Source organism: Typopeltis vanoorti, chromosome 3, assembly GCF_054136105.1.
Source record: "Typopeltis vanoorti isolate ZY-2024b chromosome 3, IOZ_Tvanoo_1.0, whole genome shotgun sequence".
Taxonomy (NCBI): domain Eukaryota; kingdom Metazoa; phylum Arthropoda; class Arachnida; order Uropygi; family Thelyphonidae; genus Typopeltis; species Typopeltis vanoorti.
Window position 1 is genome coordinate 127,190,861 of NC_143551.1, and position 17,838 is coordinate 127,208,698.

Sequence of the window (17,838 nt, forward strand, 5' to 3'; positions counted from 1 at the left end):
CAAATCTGTCTAAGAGAATGACAGAAGATGTCCTACATTCACACATTTCCTAATATTTTGAGAAAGCATTACATATAATACCAAATCCTCATTTATAACTTAGATGAAATTTATTATTATGATTATTAAAAAAAAAAAAAAAAACTCACACTCGGAGTGAGGTTATTCCATTTCCCAAAACTACCTTTGGCAACAAGTCTTCTTACTGCTAATTCTGCAGCCTGTCGTTTAGCATCTTTTTTTGTTTTATCCCAAGCAGCAGAAAGTTCTTCATTTCCCATAAATGAAACTGCTTTGAACCTTAAAAACAAATTGAAAACGAGAATTAACAAAATTCATGTTGTAAAAAAAAAATTTTGGTATTATAGATATGTGCATGAGATAAAATATATATATATTTCAATTTTTATTTGTTGGCATTTCTTAATGGTAACAATAGGCATATCATCACAGCTGTGGATGAACAATGACTATATAAAAGAAAGTAAAACACATTTTAAGTAGCCAACATACTCACCTTCATAATAAAATCCTTTATAGTGTATGTTATCATATCCTGTACCAGCTGTACTACCAGCAACCATGCTGCTACTTGAAGTTTGCTTTGACACTTGGTAACATAAATGATTATGACTTCTGAAGAAGCTGTCACAAGGAAAATGGATCTCTAAGTGTTAGTGTTACCCAAATTTTGGGAAGTTTAATGCAACCATATTTATTAAATTAGCCTGCTGCCCTTGGCAGGAATTTAATTTCTCCAGTTTCTATTCTTTTTTCTTTTGCAGTTTTTATGGTCAGTAATTCACTTCCTTACAGTAGAGAAGTTCTTGCCAAAACTTTATACTCTTATTCTTATATGCTTTTGAACTTGGTTAGGTTTGAAAATATTATTGCTCATTCCTGTTATCTTTAGAAAGCTGGAAATTTGATATCAATGTCAACCTCTTTTGTATATAATATAGCATATCCAAGGTATTTGAAGCAATTTCTTTTACTTTATTTCAATCATGATTTTACTTCTGACCGAAGATCCTTTAAAGCTGTGATTTTTGTTTTGTCTGTTGAAATTTGTATTACAAATTTTTTAGTAAGTATGTTTAAGGTATATGCTGATCTTTGGAGTTTATCTTCACTGCATACCATGATTATTTGGTCATCTGCAAACAAAAGGGTATTAAGTATAGTTCTGCGATCCAGTTCAAATGCTGGATTTATATTTTTCTTCCATTTCCTTACTATTTCATCTATATAGATATTAAATAAGAGTGATGATGTTTGGCATCCTTGACAGACCCCTCTGTTTTTTAATTTCCATTCTGTAATTTTTTCATTTATTCTTACAACTGTTTTGGTTGTGTTGATACATGATAGTTATTGCAGCAAGCAGCTGCTTTGGAATGTTCAGATTCTTGAGTGTGGTCCACAGTTTGTTCCTTAAGATTCTGTCAGTCTTTCTGGTAATCTACAAATGCTATGTGTTGAATTACTAGCATCCTTCCCTTGCAGTTTCTTAAGCCATGGCTCTGCTCAAAACTGCCTCCTGAGTTTGTCATAATCACCAACTTTGCCATTCCCCATTTAATTCTTCATAACTGAAAATTCCACTTGCTAGCCTAGCCATATCTCAGGTCAAAACATCACAATCACACCAAAATCAAACACAAGTTGTTACTTTTGTTATGGACAAATTCTGATACTATTCCATAGCCTTCCATCACATGCTGTTGAATGTAATTACCTCTCAATAGCTGCATAAATTTCATTTCTTCCTTCCATATGCCCTTTCCCAATTCCAATTCATGTCCCCACAGTTGAAGTCCTCATGATTACTGAGCTAATCTGTGATGTATGCTATCCGTATGTCCTTTTGTTCTAACTTGCCTATAGCAGCAAAACTGCTTTAAAGTACTGCTCCCTCAATTTCACTTGTTTGCTGAACTTCTATTCTCCTAGAAAATATAAGATGCCTTAAATTAAAAATGCCAGGAAATTATATTCTTGTTTAATCCTTTATTCAAGTATAAGCAAACAAGGTTTGCACATGAAGTGTCTTCACAACTATGCTACTTGTATATACACTAATGACTTCACATTAAGTTGAAGTAATGAAGAAGTCATATATACCCCATATACAAGTAGTGAAAAAGTATCGCACCTTATTATTAAAATACTCTGGATTAGAAGTAGCTATAGAAAGTTTATTTCACTTGGTTATAAATTAAATTAAAAATGTCAAGAAATTATATTCTTGTTTAATCCTTTATCCAAGCGTAAGCAAGCAAACAGTCTGTGTGTTAAGTGCCTTCACAAGTAGGCTATTTTGGATGTGCAAAGACCCTACAATTGCTTCCAACTACTGTCCTATCGCCTTGTTAAGCATCTGCCTGAAACTTCTCGAAAGAATGCTATACAACAGAATTTCTTCAAGTATACATAACAGAACTCCACAGGAACAGGCTGGCTTCAACCTGATAGAAGTTGTTGCGTTCGAGTACTGGCCTTGACAACCTTTATAGAGAACGGTTATGAAAAACAACTGAAAACAACAGCGGTATTCGTAGACCTCTCTGCTGCCTATGACACAGTGTGGAGAGAGGGGTCTTATCTTAAAATTCCTAGAAACTATCCCATCACCAAAACTAGCCACCCTAATTAATCAAATACTAGCAGACAGATGGATACAAGTATCTCTCAATGAATCCAAAAGTAAATTCTTTAAGATTAAAAATGGCCTACCTCAAGGGTCAGTTCTTGCCCCATTGCTCTTTAACTTATATATTGGTGATATCCCAGAGACAGCATCACAGAGATTCGTGTATGCTGACGATATTGCCATTACAACTCAACATTCAACATCCCAAAAAGCTGAGAACACCTTAACTGAAGATCTGGTTGTACTTGATAAATACTTTAGACGATGCCGATTACAACCTAACCTGAACAAAACTGAAGTAGCATCCTTTCATTTCAGTAATATCCAGGCCAACTATATCCCAAAAGTTTACTTCAGAAATAAACAGGTGAAATTTAACAATCATCCAAAATACCTAGCAGTTATCCTGGACAGAAGTTTGACATTTAAATATCATCTAGCAAATATTGCCAGAAAATTAAAAACTCGTAATAATATAATGCATAAACTTGCTGGTACTTCTTGGGGTGCTGATGCCAACACACTGTATATCACCGCACTGTCTTTGGTCTATTCTATTCTACAGCAGAGTATTGTGCTCCTGTGTGGCTGAACAGTGCACATGCTTCTTTAGTTGATGTCCAGATGAATCAAACAATGGGGATAATCTCTGGAGCTTTAAGATCTACTCCTGGCTACTGGCTCCCAACTCTCAGTAATATAGCCCCTCTCTCGCTCCACAGGACCCAAGCCTTAAGCAAATTATGGACAAAATAATGAAAGTTCCTTGCCTATCCACCAAGACATTTCCTTCCATACTTCACAAAGACTGAAATCCAGGCACCCTGCCTGGAGGAGTGCAATACAAATAAACGACCTGAACTTCAACCTATGCGAGTCATGGGGGAGAGTATTGGTTTCAACGTACCTCCAATCTTCAAATTCCAATTTCAAATCGACATCTCGTCTGGAGGGCTTCAATCTCCCTAGACATGTCTGGACCACTTTAAATCGGATCAGAACAGGACATGGGAGATGTAAGCATCTCTTGCATAAATGGAGCTGGTCCGATACTTCAAACTGTGAATGCGGAAGAGGGATCTAGACCATCAATCACATTGTGCTTGAGTACCCTATCTACTCATTCTCAGGTTCTAAAGAGGACTTTTTTAAACTGACCCCAGAATCCCTGGAGTGGATCCGGGATTTAAGGATTAAGCTCTGACTCCTGATTCTTAATTCTGATGTTTAATCATTTCAACCTTGTGTACCACTTTTTTAATATGATTTTTACAATTGTTTTTATGCTGTTTTATGTAATTTGTATGTATTATCCTGAGACCTGTACATCATACGCTAAATAAAATAACTAGGCTATTTGTATACAGAGGCTAATTATGACTTCATATTAACCGCCTTAGTATCCCATAATGCACAATTTAGTTTGCTTACACTCGGATAGAGGATTAAACAAGAATTTAATTTCTTGGCATCTTTAATTTAATTTATAACAAAAAATTCTTTCTATAAACTAGCTCTAATCCAAAATATTTCAATAATAAGGTGTGACACTTTTACTTGTATATGGCATTTATGACTTCCATTACTTCAACCTTGATATTGTTGTGACATTCTCTTCTTCGTGTTCGAATCCGCCATCTTGTTATAAGTCACATTCATCAAAAAAAACAACTAATTGTAAATTGATCACCAATCCAAGGGTAGGGAAATTTCTATTATACTGCGCCACTCTATCATTAGATTAGTCTATATAAAATAGCAGGATCAATTCATAGTTAGTTAGCAGTCTCCTCATTTATTCTGGCCGAAGTATTTGTTTTCCACTTGGGATTCCCGCAAGATTCGAATTTTTATGAACGGTGCAATAAAAAGGAATTCAGGCAAACACAATAATTAGATTAACAAAATAAAACATTTAATATAAGCTATATAACACATACATAAATTCTACTTCTAATTTTAAATAATAGAATCAAGTTAAACATTAGGTCAAGTCAATCACATTAGTTCAATCTTCCAAACCTTCACATACACTTTCTCAGTTTCTGAGTCACAAAGTTCCTTCACTTAATTAAATATAATAGAACTTCCTATTTAATCAGTTTCCACGCATTTCTCAGCCATGCTATACGCTTAAAAAACACCGCAGGCACTAATAGCTGTAAATATTTCTCAAGCAAATTTTATTTTCAATTCTCAATCTCGAAGAATTGCCACAGTTAAAGTTAGGTTAAACGTAGCGTAACTAACACTCAATTCTTCATGCATTGAAATAAATCAATATGACAGTCCTTACCAGAAATAGTTCTTAGTACATCAATTACGTTGTGAGTATACTTTCAAAATATATTTATTACACTTAAGAACACATCTATAAGACTTCTCCACAGTTATAACTAAAACACTATTAATCGCGCTTCACAACTCTAGATATCAACTGTAGGGTACTTTAATTATCCTTGTTACCACTTATTAACCAATTAAACACTGTGCAGTTCTCCTTAGGGCAAATTAGAAATAAGTCGCAATTCTAGACTAACTGGATTTATTTATAATTCTTCACTGAACGTCCAGTTTTTTATATTATCCGATTACGGCATTAATTTCCTTTTATTATTACTGCTGACTTCACCTTCAGCTAACCATAAGATTCACTTCGTCTTTGCTCGCTTATAAATATTATTCCTTTTAACTTCTGCCCTTGAGAACCTTTCATTTACTTCCACCTCTCTAGTTTATACCCTTGCTTCTTTTCGCTTCAAAAATTCCGTCCCAACTCCCCTTGTTACCTTTTATTTTTTTTTTCCCTTACCCAAGCTCACGCTCTGTTCCACTCGCGCTCGTTTACTTCACGCGTTTCCATGACAACAAATAAACGTAAACATTTTCGTTAATGTTACATAAGGCTATACCACTACATTGGGTTAATAAAAACACAATAAATAGAATATTAGAGCTACTTAATCAACTCTTTCATTTCGTATACAGATAACTATAATAATATTCACGTTACAATATATATATATAAGTTACAATAAATTATACACATATTGTTTAATTAATTAATAGCTGATTAAATTCAGAATAAATACTTAAATAATAATTCTTAAATAAGGATTAATAAATAACTTTTATACAAGTCATGATTAATATATAATAAACAATGTTAAATGTGAATGAAAAAACAAAATACACAACATAGTTTCATTCACAGTTTAACAATATCTCTTCAGGGTATAGCTCCTACTAATGAGATCCGAATAAAGGTTGAACCGGTCTGGGTAGCTGCCCTTTCCATCATGCATTACACCATCCGAAAGGATGTGCTTTGCAATATAGGATACTAATGCAATTAATGTGAAGTCATTAGCCTCTATATAAAAAGTAGCCTAGTCATGAAGATACTTCACTTGCAAACTTTGCTTACAGTTGGATAAGGATTAAACAAGAATATAATTTCTTAACATTATCAATTTAATTTCTATAAGATGTCTTATATTCTACTTGCATGACAAGATCTTGCTTTGTTAGCCAGATATCACTGATGCCTATAATTTTTGACCAATTCAAGCTAACTAATGCCAAAAACTTCTCATCCTTATTTGAAAATTCTGGCATTAGTACATATGCATTAAAATAACCTTTAGGGCCCACAGGTACTCCAAAACCTTGAATCTTTTAATAAGGGCATTGTTCAAATTTAGAGCCTCAACAGCTACTTAAGTATTAAAAGTCCTCTGACTGGAAAAACTTGAGTTCAAATCTCATCTAGGATATGAAGAATCTCTATAAGTGTTTCTCAATTAAAGGTGAATTAGACAGTCTCATACAGAGTCAGACAGATTTTTCCTTCTGGAACTTGAGTCTTTCATCTCACAAACAGGAAAACTGGGCAGAAAACTCATACAATTAAAAGACATAATAAACATGCTGTAATTCCAAACAATATTATTCAGATTTCAGACTTCATAACTACATTCAATATTTAATGATATTTCTCAATCTCATACTCACTTTGCCTCAAGGGAGACTGCATTCTCTTAATAGCTTTAGATTATCTGACTTTGCACATCCATTCTCTCAGTGAACAAAACTTATTCTTCACACTAACTGCAAATCCATTCAAGTACAATCCATTAGGCACATACATGCCCTTTCATCCATTAAATTCACTACAAATATCTATAAACTTTACATCATCCCTCCTACATATGTGCAGAATTAGAAATATATATCTAAAAAATTTCAAAAAAAATGAAGACATCAAACTATTCTACAACGATCTCCAAAAAGAAATAGATAATACTAACTCCAGAGACATCTTATTCATAATCGGAGATTTCGATGCTAAGATCGGAACTTTCAGTGAAGAGCTAAAAGATGTAATGGAGAAGTTTGGAATTGGAACCGAAAATGAAAGGGGGGAAAACTATGCTCAATTTCTGCAAAGAAAACAACCTTGTCATCTCAAACACAATGTTTTACCATAGACCTAGTTTTAAATACACCTGGATCTCACCAGATAGAGAAATATGAAATTGTATAGATTATATCCTAATTAGAAATAAATGTAAAGCCTCAATCAAAAATGTAACAACACTCAAAAGCCTAGAGCTGGATACAGACCATGAACTCCTCTCTGTAACAATGCGGATAAAATTCAAAGTCAACTATAAAAGAAGTAGAATTGATAAACTCCACATGGAAAATTGAAGAAATAAACGAACTCAAACAGATGAAACTGAAAACCTTTGGAAAACAGGAAAAAAAATATTAATTAACTCGGCAAGGGAAACTTTAGGAATTTATAAGAGATCCAATAATAAATGGATAACATTGAAATTTTAGAAAAATGTGATGAAAAAAGAAAACTGAAAACAAAAATAAACAGACATACCTCAGAAGAAAACAAGAAGAAATACAAACAACTCACAAACGAAATTGATAAAAAACTCTGCAGACAGGCTAAAGAAAACTGACTAAATAAAAAAGCAGAAAAATGCAATGAGGCATATAAACACCATAACTCAAAAACACATTACATAACACAAAGAAATTCCAAAAAACTTTTCACCACTACCTCTAACAATGATCAACCATCAGGGCGAGGAAACAGGAAATCCAAATGCGATAAAAGCAATATGGATGAAATACTACCAAGAAACCTTTAAGAATGAAAGCAATAACTACCTAACAACAAGGCCCCATACTAACTCAAGACATGACACCTTAATGATCCTTCCATTGGAAGTGGAGAATACTCTAAAGCAAATGAAATCTGACAAAGCACCAGGGATAGACCAAATTCCATCTGAATTCTGGAAAAAAGGAAAGCAAACAACTTTAAAATTCCTTACCACACTTTTCAACAAAATCATTCAATCAGGAGAAATACCAGAAGATTGGAGAACAGGAATTATCATATCAATTTACAAGAAAGGTGATAAGAAAAATTGTAAAAATTACAGACCAATCACATTACTCAGCCATGCTTACCAAAGTATTACAGAACAGAATGAAGAGCACATATGAGATCATTCTTAGTGAAAAACAGGCAGCCTTCAGAAAGAATCACTCCACTGGATCAGATCTTCATAATACAAAGACTAGCAGAATTATACTGGGAACATAAAAATATCTATTACTGTTTTAAAGATTTTAAACAGGCATTCGACTCAATAAACAGAGTAACTTTATTAAGAATATTAAAACGGAAACAAATCGATGAAGATACCCTAGACTTCTTAGAAAAATACTGTAGACTCACAGAAGCAATAATTAAATTTAACAGTATAACAACAGATAAAATAAACATCAGTAAAGGAGTAGCCCAAGGATGTCCCATCTCCCCATACCTTTTTAACATCTACCTAGAGGATATGGTTAATCAAGCCTTGAAAGGAAAAAAGGGGTTAACCTAAATGGTTATAACTTTAATAACATAAAATATGCAGATGACATTGTAATGATAGCGGACACGAAAGAAAAAATAGTGAACCTAATAATCAAACTCAACAATATGGCTAAAGAATACAGCATGACCATAAATACAGACAAAATAAATATCTTGGTAATTGGAAAAAATGAAGAAAAAGTAAACTTCTCCTTGAATGGATCAACAATTGAAGAGGTAAAACAATTCAACTATTTAGGAACTGTAATAACAGAACACTTAAATATTATGACCACTATTAAACATAGAATATCGACGGCATGGTCATCTTTAAATAAGCTAAGGCAAAATTGTAAAAATAATAAAATCTCCAAACCTCTAAAAATAAAATTATATAATGCAATTATAATACCCACTGTGCTATATGCTTCAGAAACTTGTACACTCAAGAAGACAGATATGAAAACTGGAGGCTTTCAAGATGAAATGTCTCAGAAAAATAAATAAAACAAAACAAATGAAACTGTAAGACAAGACCTAATATATACATACTCATTAATAGAAAAGATCAAAAGAAGACAACTTCAATGGTACAGACATATCGAGAGAATGCCATCAAAAAGGCTACCCAACCTTGCTCTGTCTGGAAGATTAAAAGAAAGACCAAGAACTAAAGGATAACATCAATAAAGGTCAACTACAGATTACAATCATATAGACAGCTCACCAGCCAAGCAAGACTCAACCTGTCCCTGCCAGAAGAGGACAGTAAGTAAGTAGAAAATTGCATTTTAGATCCAAATATACCTACCAGCTGTATGATTGTAATAATTTAAATAGTATTTATCTATTTAGTTCAATGAATTTTTTAAAGAAATTCTGTGAATGTAGAGTAATAGTTATTTATTGTAATGACAACCTTGTTTTACTAATGATAATGTGGCAGACATCATTAACTTGTTACTTGCTGTCTAATCAAACTATACATAGGCAGCAAAGAGATTCATGGGATACTGACAGATAAAAAGCATCATAAGTAATAGACAGATGAAAAAAATTAAGAATGGAGACTAGTTGATTTGTTTTGGAAGTTCATATAAGACTTTATGACTGGAATATGTTAGGCATCTCCAAAAATGAAATTTTAAGCATAGGTAAATCCTATGGCTGATGGATTAATAACATAATTAAACAGACAGTACCAGAAAAGGACACCCAATAGATGCTCCATCTCAATGTTTGAAAAAAATCAATACAAAGGAAACTGTGTGGAAAATGATCTGAACAGATATCTAGTGTGCTTAACAAACACCAACTATGCACTGTATTTAAACCTGACGTGAAACTGGCAACTCTCATCAGCTCACCTAAGGACAGATTCTCTCCTTTATCATATCCAGGAGTCTATGAAGTGCCCTGTTCATGTTATCGAGCCTGCTATGGACAGACAGGAAGAACTGTGAACATCCACCTCAGTGAACACAAAAAATATATCCGGCACTTTCGCTATGGCAAGTCAGGTCTGGCAGACATGCTTTGGATACCCATGCACACAGGATCAATTGGAAAAAAACACAAAAGTACTGCACAGAAGCTTTTACAAGTCAGAGAGGTTGTTCCTAGAATCAATAGAAGCCTTGAAACATACTCCAAACCTCAACAAGTATGGCTGTATAAATCTACCAAAGATTTGGGAGACAGTCATCCTAAGACTAAATTAATATGTTTTTTTTTTTTTGTTTTTGTTTTTTTTTAACTTAGATGGCGCCTAATTAGGACTTTAGTCTTTGTGTTGCATGCTACAATTACTCATACTAGTCCCGTTGTTACACCAGATTGCAGTTGTCTCGCTACTGTAACAAACTTTGTTTGTATGCTTTGAAGCTGTGTTTGCATCTATACTGTTAAAATCCAATCAACAAATACAAAGGAAAGTTTCTTTCATGTCTCAAGGATGCAAATGATATGATAAATGACATAATTACTCAAAAACAAGTGAAGGAGTTAGACAATCTGAACTGTAAAGTAATGTAAATAAAGAAGAGGCATATTTTTATGCTACATTCTTTTTGTAAGACATTAAGAAAAATTGCTTTCATTGGTAAATGGGAATTTGTTGTTACACTTCCTTATCTGTGATTACCTGAGAGAAGACAACGTGTGGAAGAAGAGACATGCTGTATTTTTCCTGTGTATAAGACTATACTTTTTTCTAAAATTTGTAGACCAAAAATTGGGGGTCATCTTATAAGTGGGCAGTAACTAGTTGAGAGACCTGTGGTTGCCATGGCGAAACTGCTGGTACCTGGTCTCCGCAAACAGGTTTCTGCCAATCCCTAGCCTTTGTTAACTCTATCGATCGACGTCATTAACGGCTGATTCTGAATAAATCAATCAGAACTCTGAAAGCATTCACAGATCTGCAACTCGTTGGCGGGGTAAGTTAATGCATAAACAATATTTTGAGCACTAGCCCATAAAAATGTCCAAAAATAAAAAACGATTGTCATATTCTTCAATATTCAATTACGCAAAAGAACATGGAAATAAAACTTCAGAGAGACAGTTTAGACCTCCTTCCACTGAGTATATGATTAGACAGTGGAGAAAACAGGAAGAACAACTACTCAAGATGCCAAAAAAGAAGAGGACCTTAAGAGGAAAACCAGCAAAATGGCCAAACTTGGAGCAGAGGATTAAGACTTGGATTATGGAGCAGCGTCAGAGTGGAATATGTGTGACAACCAAGCTTATTCAATATGATGCAAAAAGGGTTTGCAAGAGAAATGAACATTGTTGATTTCACAGGAAAGGCAAAATGGTGCTTCAACTTCATGAGAGAAGGGTTGGCCATGAGAACATGAACCAAGTCAGCTCAAAAAATGCCACCAGCTTATGAGGATAAAAATATGCTTTTGCCAAGCCAGATTGTAAACATGGATGAGGTGCCACTCCATTTTGATGTGCCTTCCAACAGAACTGTTGATATGAAAGGGGTCAAAACAGTGGCAATCAAAACAAGTGGTCATGAAAAAACACGCTATACCGGTGTCCTTTCATGCTGTGCAGATAGTACCAAATTGCCTCCTATGCTCATTTTTAAGAGGAAAAAGTATCCTAAAGAGAGCATACCACCTGTCGTTCTTGTCCAAGTTCATGAGAACCACTGGGTGAATGAAGAGATCATGGCTATTTGGTTTGCAAAGATTTGGTCCAGAAGACCTGGAGGGCTCTCAAAGAGGTCAGCTCTGCTTGTGTTTGATCAGCTCTGAGCACAATTAACAGAAAAGACAAAGGGTTACAGTGGATTTGCGAACACAGCCAGCAGTTATTCCTGGTGAACTTACAGATCAGCTACAGTCACTAGAAATTTCTATCAACAAGCTCTTCAAAGCTCTGATGAAAGAAGAATGGAATAAATAGATGCAAGAAGCAGATAATAACTTGACACTGACAGGAAGAGTAAAAAAACCAACCATTACTGAGGTATGCAAATTGATCCTAAACTCATGGGATGGAGTCAAGAAAGAGGTGGTTGTGAAGTCCTTCAAGAAATGTGGAATCAACAATACCATGGATGGAACTGAGGATGATGTCATATATATAGACAGTGACTCAGAAGTAGTTGAAGAAAGTGATATGCCTGGAACTGAGAGTGATGCATAATTTCTTAGTATGTATCTTAAAAATATTACCTAATTACTAAATATACTTTGAATATTTTAAAAAATATCCAATATGTTCTGTTTTTACATGGAAAATATGGTACATAAGCCAAATAAAGAAAAAATGCACTGTCCTATAGAAGTTAAAAAAAAAAAGCTTACATTTTCAAAGAAGGCCTGATGTCTAATAAAAATTGTTCCATGTAGAATTTTGCTGTAAAAAATAAGATACTCAGGCTGGTTGACTGATAATTACTTAGTAATATTCATTAATTTGTAAATCAGTTAATTAAAAGTAAGTGACAATGTAAGAATGATCTTCCTATCATTGATTTTAGGCCAAGTGGCCTGTTCTGGTTCTCATGCTATCACTTTCTTGGTCTTCCAATTCTTCTTTTTCCATTTATATTATATCTGTATAGCATTTTTGGCAGACTACATGTCTGTAAAAATATGTTATTTTCTAAGTTTATTACATATTTTAATTTCAATCCTTGTCGAGCTGCGCCTTATGTAAAATTTATACTACTCACAAAGTTTCGCCTATTCTCGTTATTCCTTAACCTTCCTTACTTTCTTTGATCACTAAGCCCACCTATCTTAACGTTTTATTCCCCTTTCTTTCTTACCCTTGCCTCCTACCACACATTAAGCTGCCCTTGTATTTAACTATCGCTGGCTAAACGATTGTGGTGTACTTATTCTCTCAGACACTTCTTCTAAACAAATTTATTCATTTTTTCCTTTTAACGACTGCACCAGTCTAGAAAAATTAATATAGTCTAAGAGTAATAAGAGTATGAATTATATATAATTAATATGAACTATATAGCAAGTCATGACTATTTAGAATAGCCATGGCTTGCTACATAGGTGGCAAGATATTCTGGAGGTTGTTGAAGAAGCTCAGAAATGGAGGAAAGCGTGTTGTAAAAGGAATTACACATGATAAAGGTGACATGAAAACTGGAGAAAAAGATATCCTTGAAGTATGGAGTAATTACACCCTCTGTTCCAAAAAGAAACCAAACTTTTTGAAAACAGAAGAAACTAGTGGCACTACCTTTTGTATCTTTTTGTTCTTGAAAGAGGCAACCATCATTAGTGTTGTGTCAACTGTTTATGACATTTGTTTCATTAGAAGCAAAGTTATAGGGCCAAGAGTGACAGTGTGTTTTGACAAATGGTCGGAAAATGAGTTTCAAACAGAGAGCAACGATCGACTTTTGTGTTAGACTTGGTAAAAGTTTCACTGAAACACATCAAATGCTTCAAAAAGCATACGGTGATGAATGCTTATCCTGTCCTCAGGTTTACGAGTGGTTTAAGCGATGTCAAAGTGGTTATGAGACGCTTGAGGACGATGAAAAGCCGGGCTGTCCAAAAACTGGACTGAGCCAAGTTAACATCTAAAAAGTGCATGATTTCATCAAAGAAAACCCGAAATTGTCCATGAGATTGATTGAAGATGAATTGGGGTTCCAAAATCAACTGTGCACAACATTTTGATCGGGAGTTTAGGCCTTCGTAAATTGAATTCGCGGTTTGTTCCTCACAAGTTGACTGACGACCAAAAAATGTATCGAATTGAACACTGCAAGGACCTCATTAAAACTGCTCGTAAAGACTCAAACTTCCTTGAAACAATCGCTGCTTTGACGAAACGTGGAGATTTGTGTATGAGCTCAAAACAAAGTGCCAGAGTGCTGAGTAGAGACCACCAGAAGAAGGGTATTATCCGAAAAAAAAGTAGCTTGGAGAAGTCAAAAGTAAAGACAATGCTGATTTGTTTCTACGATTCCAAGGGCATCATACACAAAGAATTCGTTCCACCTGGAGAAACGGTCAATGGCGAGTTCTATCTCGCAGTTTTGAAGCGATTGATAGTGAGAATTCGTTGCGTACGGCATGAATATTGTGATGCAGGCAGCTGGTAACTTTTGCAAGATAATGCACCATCTCATCATTCAAACATTGCGAGACAGTTTTTGAGCAAAAACCAAGTTTGTGTGTTGGATCACTTGCCGTATTCACCTGATTTAGCACCCTGTGACTTCTTTCTCTTCTCCCGACTTCATTTGCCGATATAAGGAAAGCGATACGACACCATTTAAAACGTTCGAGTGGAAGTAACCACGACCCTCAACAGTATCCCAAAAACTGATATAAAAAACTCATTTAACAAATTAATTGACCGTGCCAAACACTGTATCGAAGCTGAGGGAGAGTATATTGATTGAAATAAATGATTTGAATAATTATAATTGGTCCGTGTTTTATTTTCTATCAAAAGTTCGGTTTCTTTTTGGACAGAGGGTGTACATTGAAAAATTGCTAAATGAAACAATCAGTGACAGCACAGTGGTAAAAACACTGACCTGGTATGCAATCAGGAATACATATCCATACTTGAAGTAGAAAAAGCCATCAAAAGCCTGAAATGTGGAAAGCCAGCTGGAGTATATGATAATCAACCAGAAATATGTATGAGGTATAAAAGTCTTACAGTGGCTGAACTGCATAGTTCAGAAGGGCTGGACAGAAGGACAAATTCCAGTTGATTGGAGTAGAGCTCCCATAGTACCCATATATGAGAAGCGAAATAAAATTGAATGTGAGAATTACAGAGGTATTTCCACCTGAGTTTTCTGGTAGGATTTATTCAAGTATACTTGAGAAACGGTTGAGAAGGATTGTGGAAGGGAAGCATGGTGAAGAACAAGCTGGATTCAGGCCAAATAGAGGCTGTCAGGATCCAATTTTCACTTTACGACAAATAGTTGAGAAATATGTATTTAAGTTTTGTAGATCTGAAAAAGGCATATGACAATGTGCCAAGAGAGAAGCTATTCAAAACACTACAGTTATGGAGTCAGTGGAGCATTATATCAAGCAATACTTTGTCTTTATTTGAGTTATAAGTCAGCAATTAGAATTTAGAATTGACAGAAGTACAGGAAGAAGGTTTAATGTGAAATCTGGTGTGCAACAAGGATGTACATTATCCCCTCTGTTATTCATCATCTATATTGATCACATTATGAAGGAAAGTGGTATTAAACCTGATATCATTGGGGATGTTAATGTCAGCTCTTTGCTTTATGTGGATGATGTTATACTTCTAAATCTGCTACAAGTCTGCAAGATTCCTTGACTAAATTGAATAACTGTTATAATAGATATGGTCAGCAATAACAAGACAAAGACAATGAAAATAGGCAGAAGCATTGAAAATATCAATTGCATTATGAATGGAGAACCTATAAAGCAAGTAAAACATTTCAGCTACTTGGGCATGATTTTTTATTGAAGATGGTAAATTAAATTTTGGAAATAGACAACAGAATCAACAAAGCTGGTGTGGTAGGAAGTCAACTGAATAAATTTATATGGAATAAGAGAGAAATTAGTCAAAACACTAAATTAGCTGTATACAAGGCAGTGTTCAAATCAATTTTAACTTATGGATCTGAGAGCTGGGTCAGAAGTAAAACACTTGACCAATGATGCCATGAATATCGTGATGCAGGCAGCTGGTCACTTCTGCACGATAATGCACCCTCTCATCGTTAGCAGAACTAATCTCAGGTGGTATGGTCGCTTAAACAGAATGGGAAAGGAAAGATTAGCAAAACAAGTGTTCTCTGGCAGGTTGGCAGGAAAAAGGCCCAGAGGAAGACTAGGATATAGGTGGATTGATACAGTCAAAAGTGCCTTTGAAGATAGAAAAATAAGATCTAATAATGTTGGAGTCCTTACAGCTAACAGATTGCTTTGGAGGAGGAAGTTAGTAATGATGTAAATTATTCATGTAGTACTATCATATCCTGTACAGACCTTTAGGGTATGTATTAGGAATTAGATGATGATGATAGCTATTCTAAATCTACTCATGCACACAGGTATGAATTTTTTATGAGATAGTGCATTGGCAAATGATCAGATCAAATGTTGCTTAAACAAAAACATTCTATTCTAACTTAACTTGAAATTACAACACAGTGAAATGAATAACTCTTTTAACACATCCACTCAGCAAAATGATTACATCATTAAAGTAAATACATTTTTACATTCACTTAACATTTTCACTCAATTTAGCAGTATGAAACATACAATCTTTACAAAAGTATAGAATAACTATTCCCTCTAACATAACTACGTTCAGGAAATACTTCTTGCACCAGCAATACATATACACTTGTTCTACCTTGATACTATATAATATACCTACAAACTATACCACTGACCTTTTTGTAACACTTACAATTCCCACTTAATCTAAGTTACAAGGAAAATAATAACAATATCATTTGTTTACTCACAATTCTTTCAGTAAACTTAGTTCTTTTTCATGAACTATACCTCAGTTGGGATATGTTGAATTCTTTCCATTATACCAGACACATTCTTGACTTGGATATGTCTATACTCCATTTCTTTTATTCCACCATTTGCTAATCCGTTGCTGATTCAAGCCTTTTGTGAAAATCGTGGCCAGCTATTCGATGGGACGTATGTTGTTGGTCGCTCCATGGAAGCCTCCCAGAACATTTCAGAGAAATTGCTGATGAAGCAGCTCCAACGATGGGCACTAAACCACCGGTTGCGTACTCCATGTTGTCTTCTCCCTTCCTCCACTCAGCCAATAGGGAATCAAAACACCTGCTGCAGCAGTAGTAAAAGGTATGGGTCAACTTCTCTCCCCTCTTGTTAGCCCATGGTAGTCCTCTTAAATAAGATTCTTGACTTTGTTCTTAACTTTCGAATGTCCGTAATTATCTGGCGGCATGATGACGTCACTCTGGTCTTCTTGCTGAAGGTCCATGCCTTAGGCAATCAATTTGTTCGCAAGTTGTTACGAACGTTTCAGATACATTATTCTTATTGCTTACATACAATGGGAATAATCATTTTCTCTAATTTTAGGTACAATATTTTAAACATGAATTATTTAACACAAATTACAATACAGTTAATTTATATTCAGACAAAGGAATCTTACATTAATTTTTTCTACATTTATAAAAACCCTTTCGATAAATTAATTAAATTAATTTATAGCATGAAATTTTACGTCCATTCGATTTAGATATTTTAATCATTTTTGTTCATAATTACTTATATAGTGGATTAGTTTTTTATTTATATTCAGGGATTGTAAAATTTCTTCATTTGTCTTATGGTCCCACCTGGTATATACAGCAGTTTTTCTAGAAATTTAATTTCTGCTGTTTAAATCTGTATTTCCTTCTTCTCCGTTTTTCATTCTGGTTTAGATAGAATGTTATATAGTCTGATTCTCGAGTGTTTTTGTATCGAGGATAGCTAAAATATATTATTTATTATGCAGTTTAACAAAACTTGATACTTTAATGTCTATAGCTTTTTCATCTTCATATGATAAATTGCATCCCAGCTATTTGAAAGTATTAACTTCTCCAATATTTTATTATCTATCACCATTTTACTTCTTATTGGCTTTTCTCATTTGAAAGCAACTATTTTTGTCTTTACTTTTAATATTCTCATATTATACTGTTCTGAAATTTCATTTAATGATTTTATTGATCTCTGGAGATCATCTTCTGATGTAGCTAATACAATTTAATAATAGTGTATCTATC

The 17,838-nt window shown here is 34.3% G+C and overlaps 1 protein-coding gene across 1 annotated transcript in view; it reads right to left on the bottom strand.

The window, feature by feature from the left end:
- Positions 1-17,838, bottom strand: part of LOC150108545 (uncharacterized) — a 241,446-nt gene that overhangs the window by 135,976 nt on the left and 87,632 nt on the right. Inside the window, exon 3 of the mRNA XM_090390486.1 lies at positions 150-300. Coding sequence (XP_090246612.1) covers positions 150-300 — 151 coding nt within the window. The remainder of the gene's footprint in view (positions 1-149; positions 301-17,838) is intronic.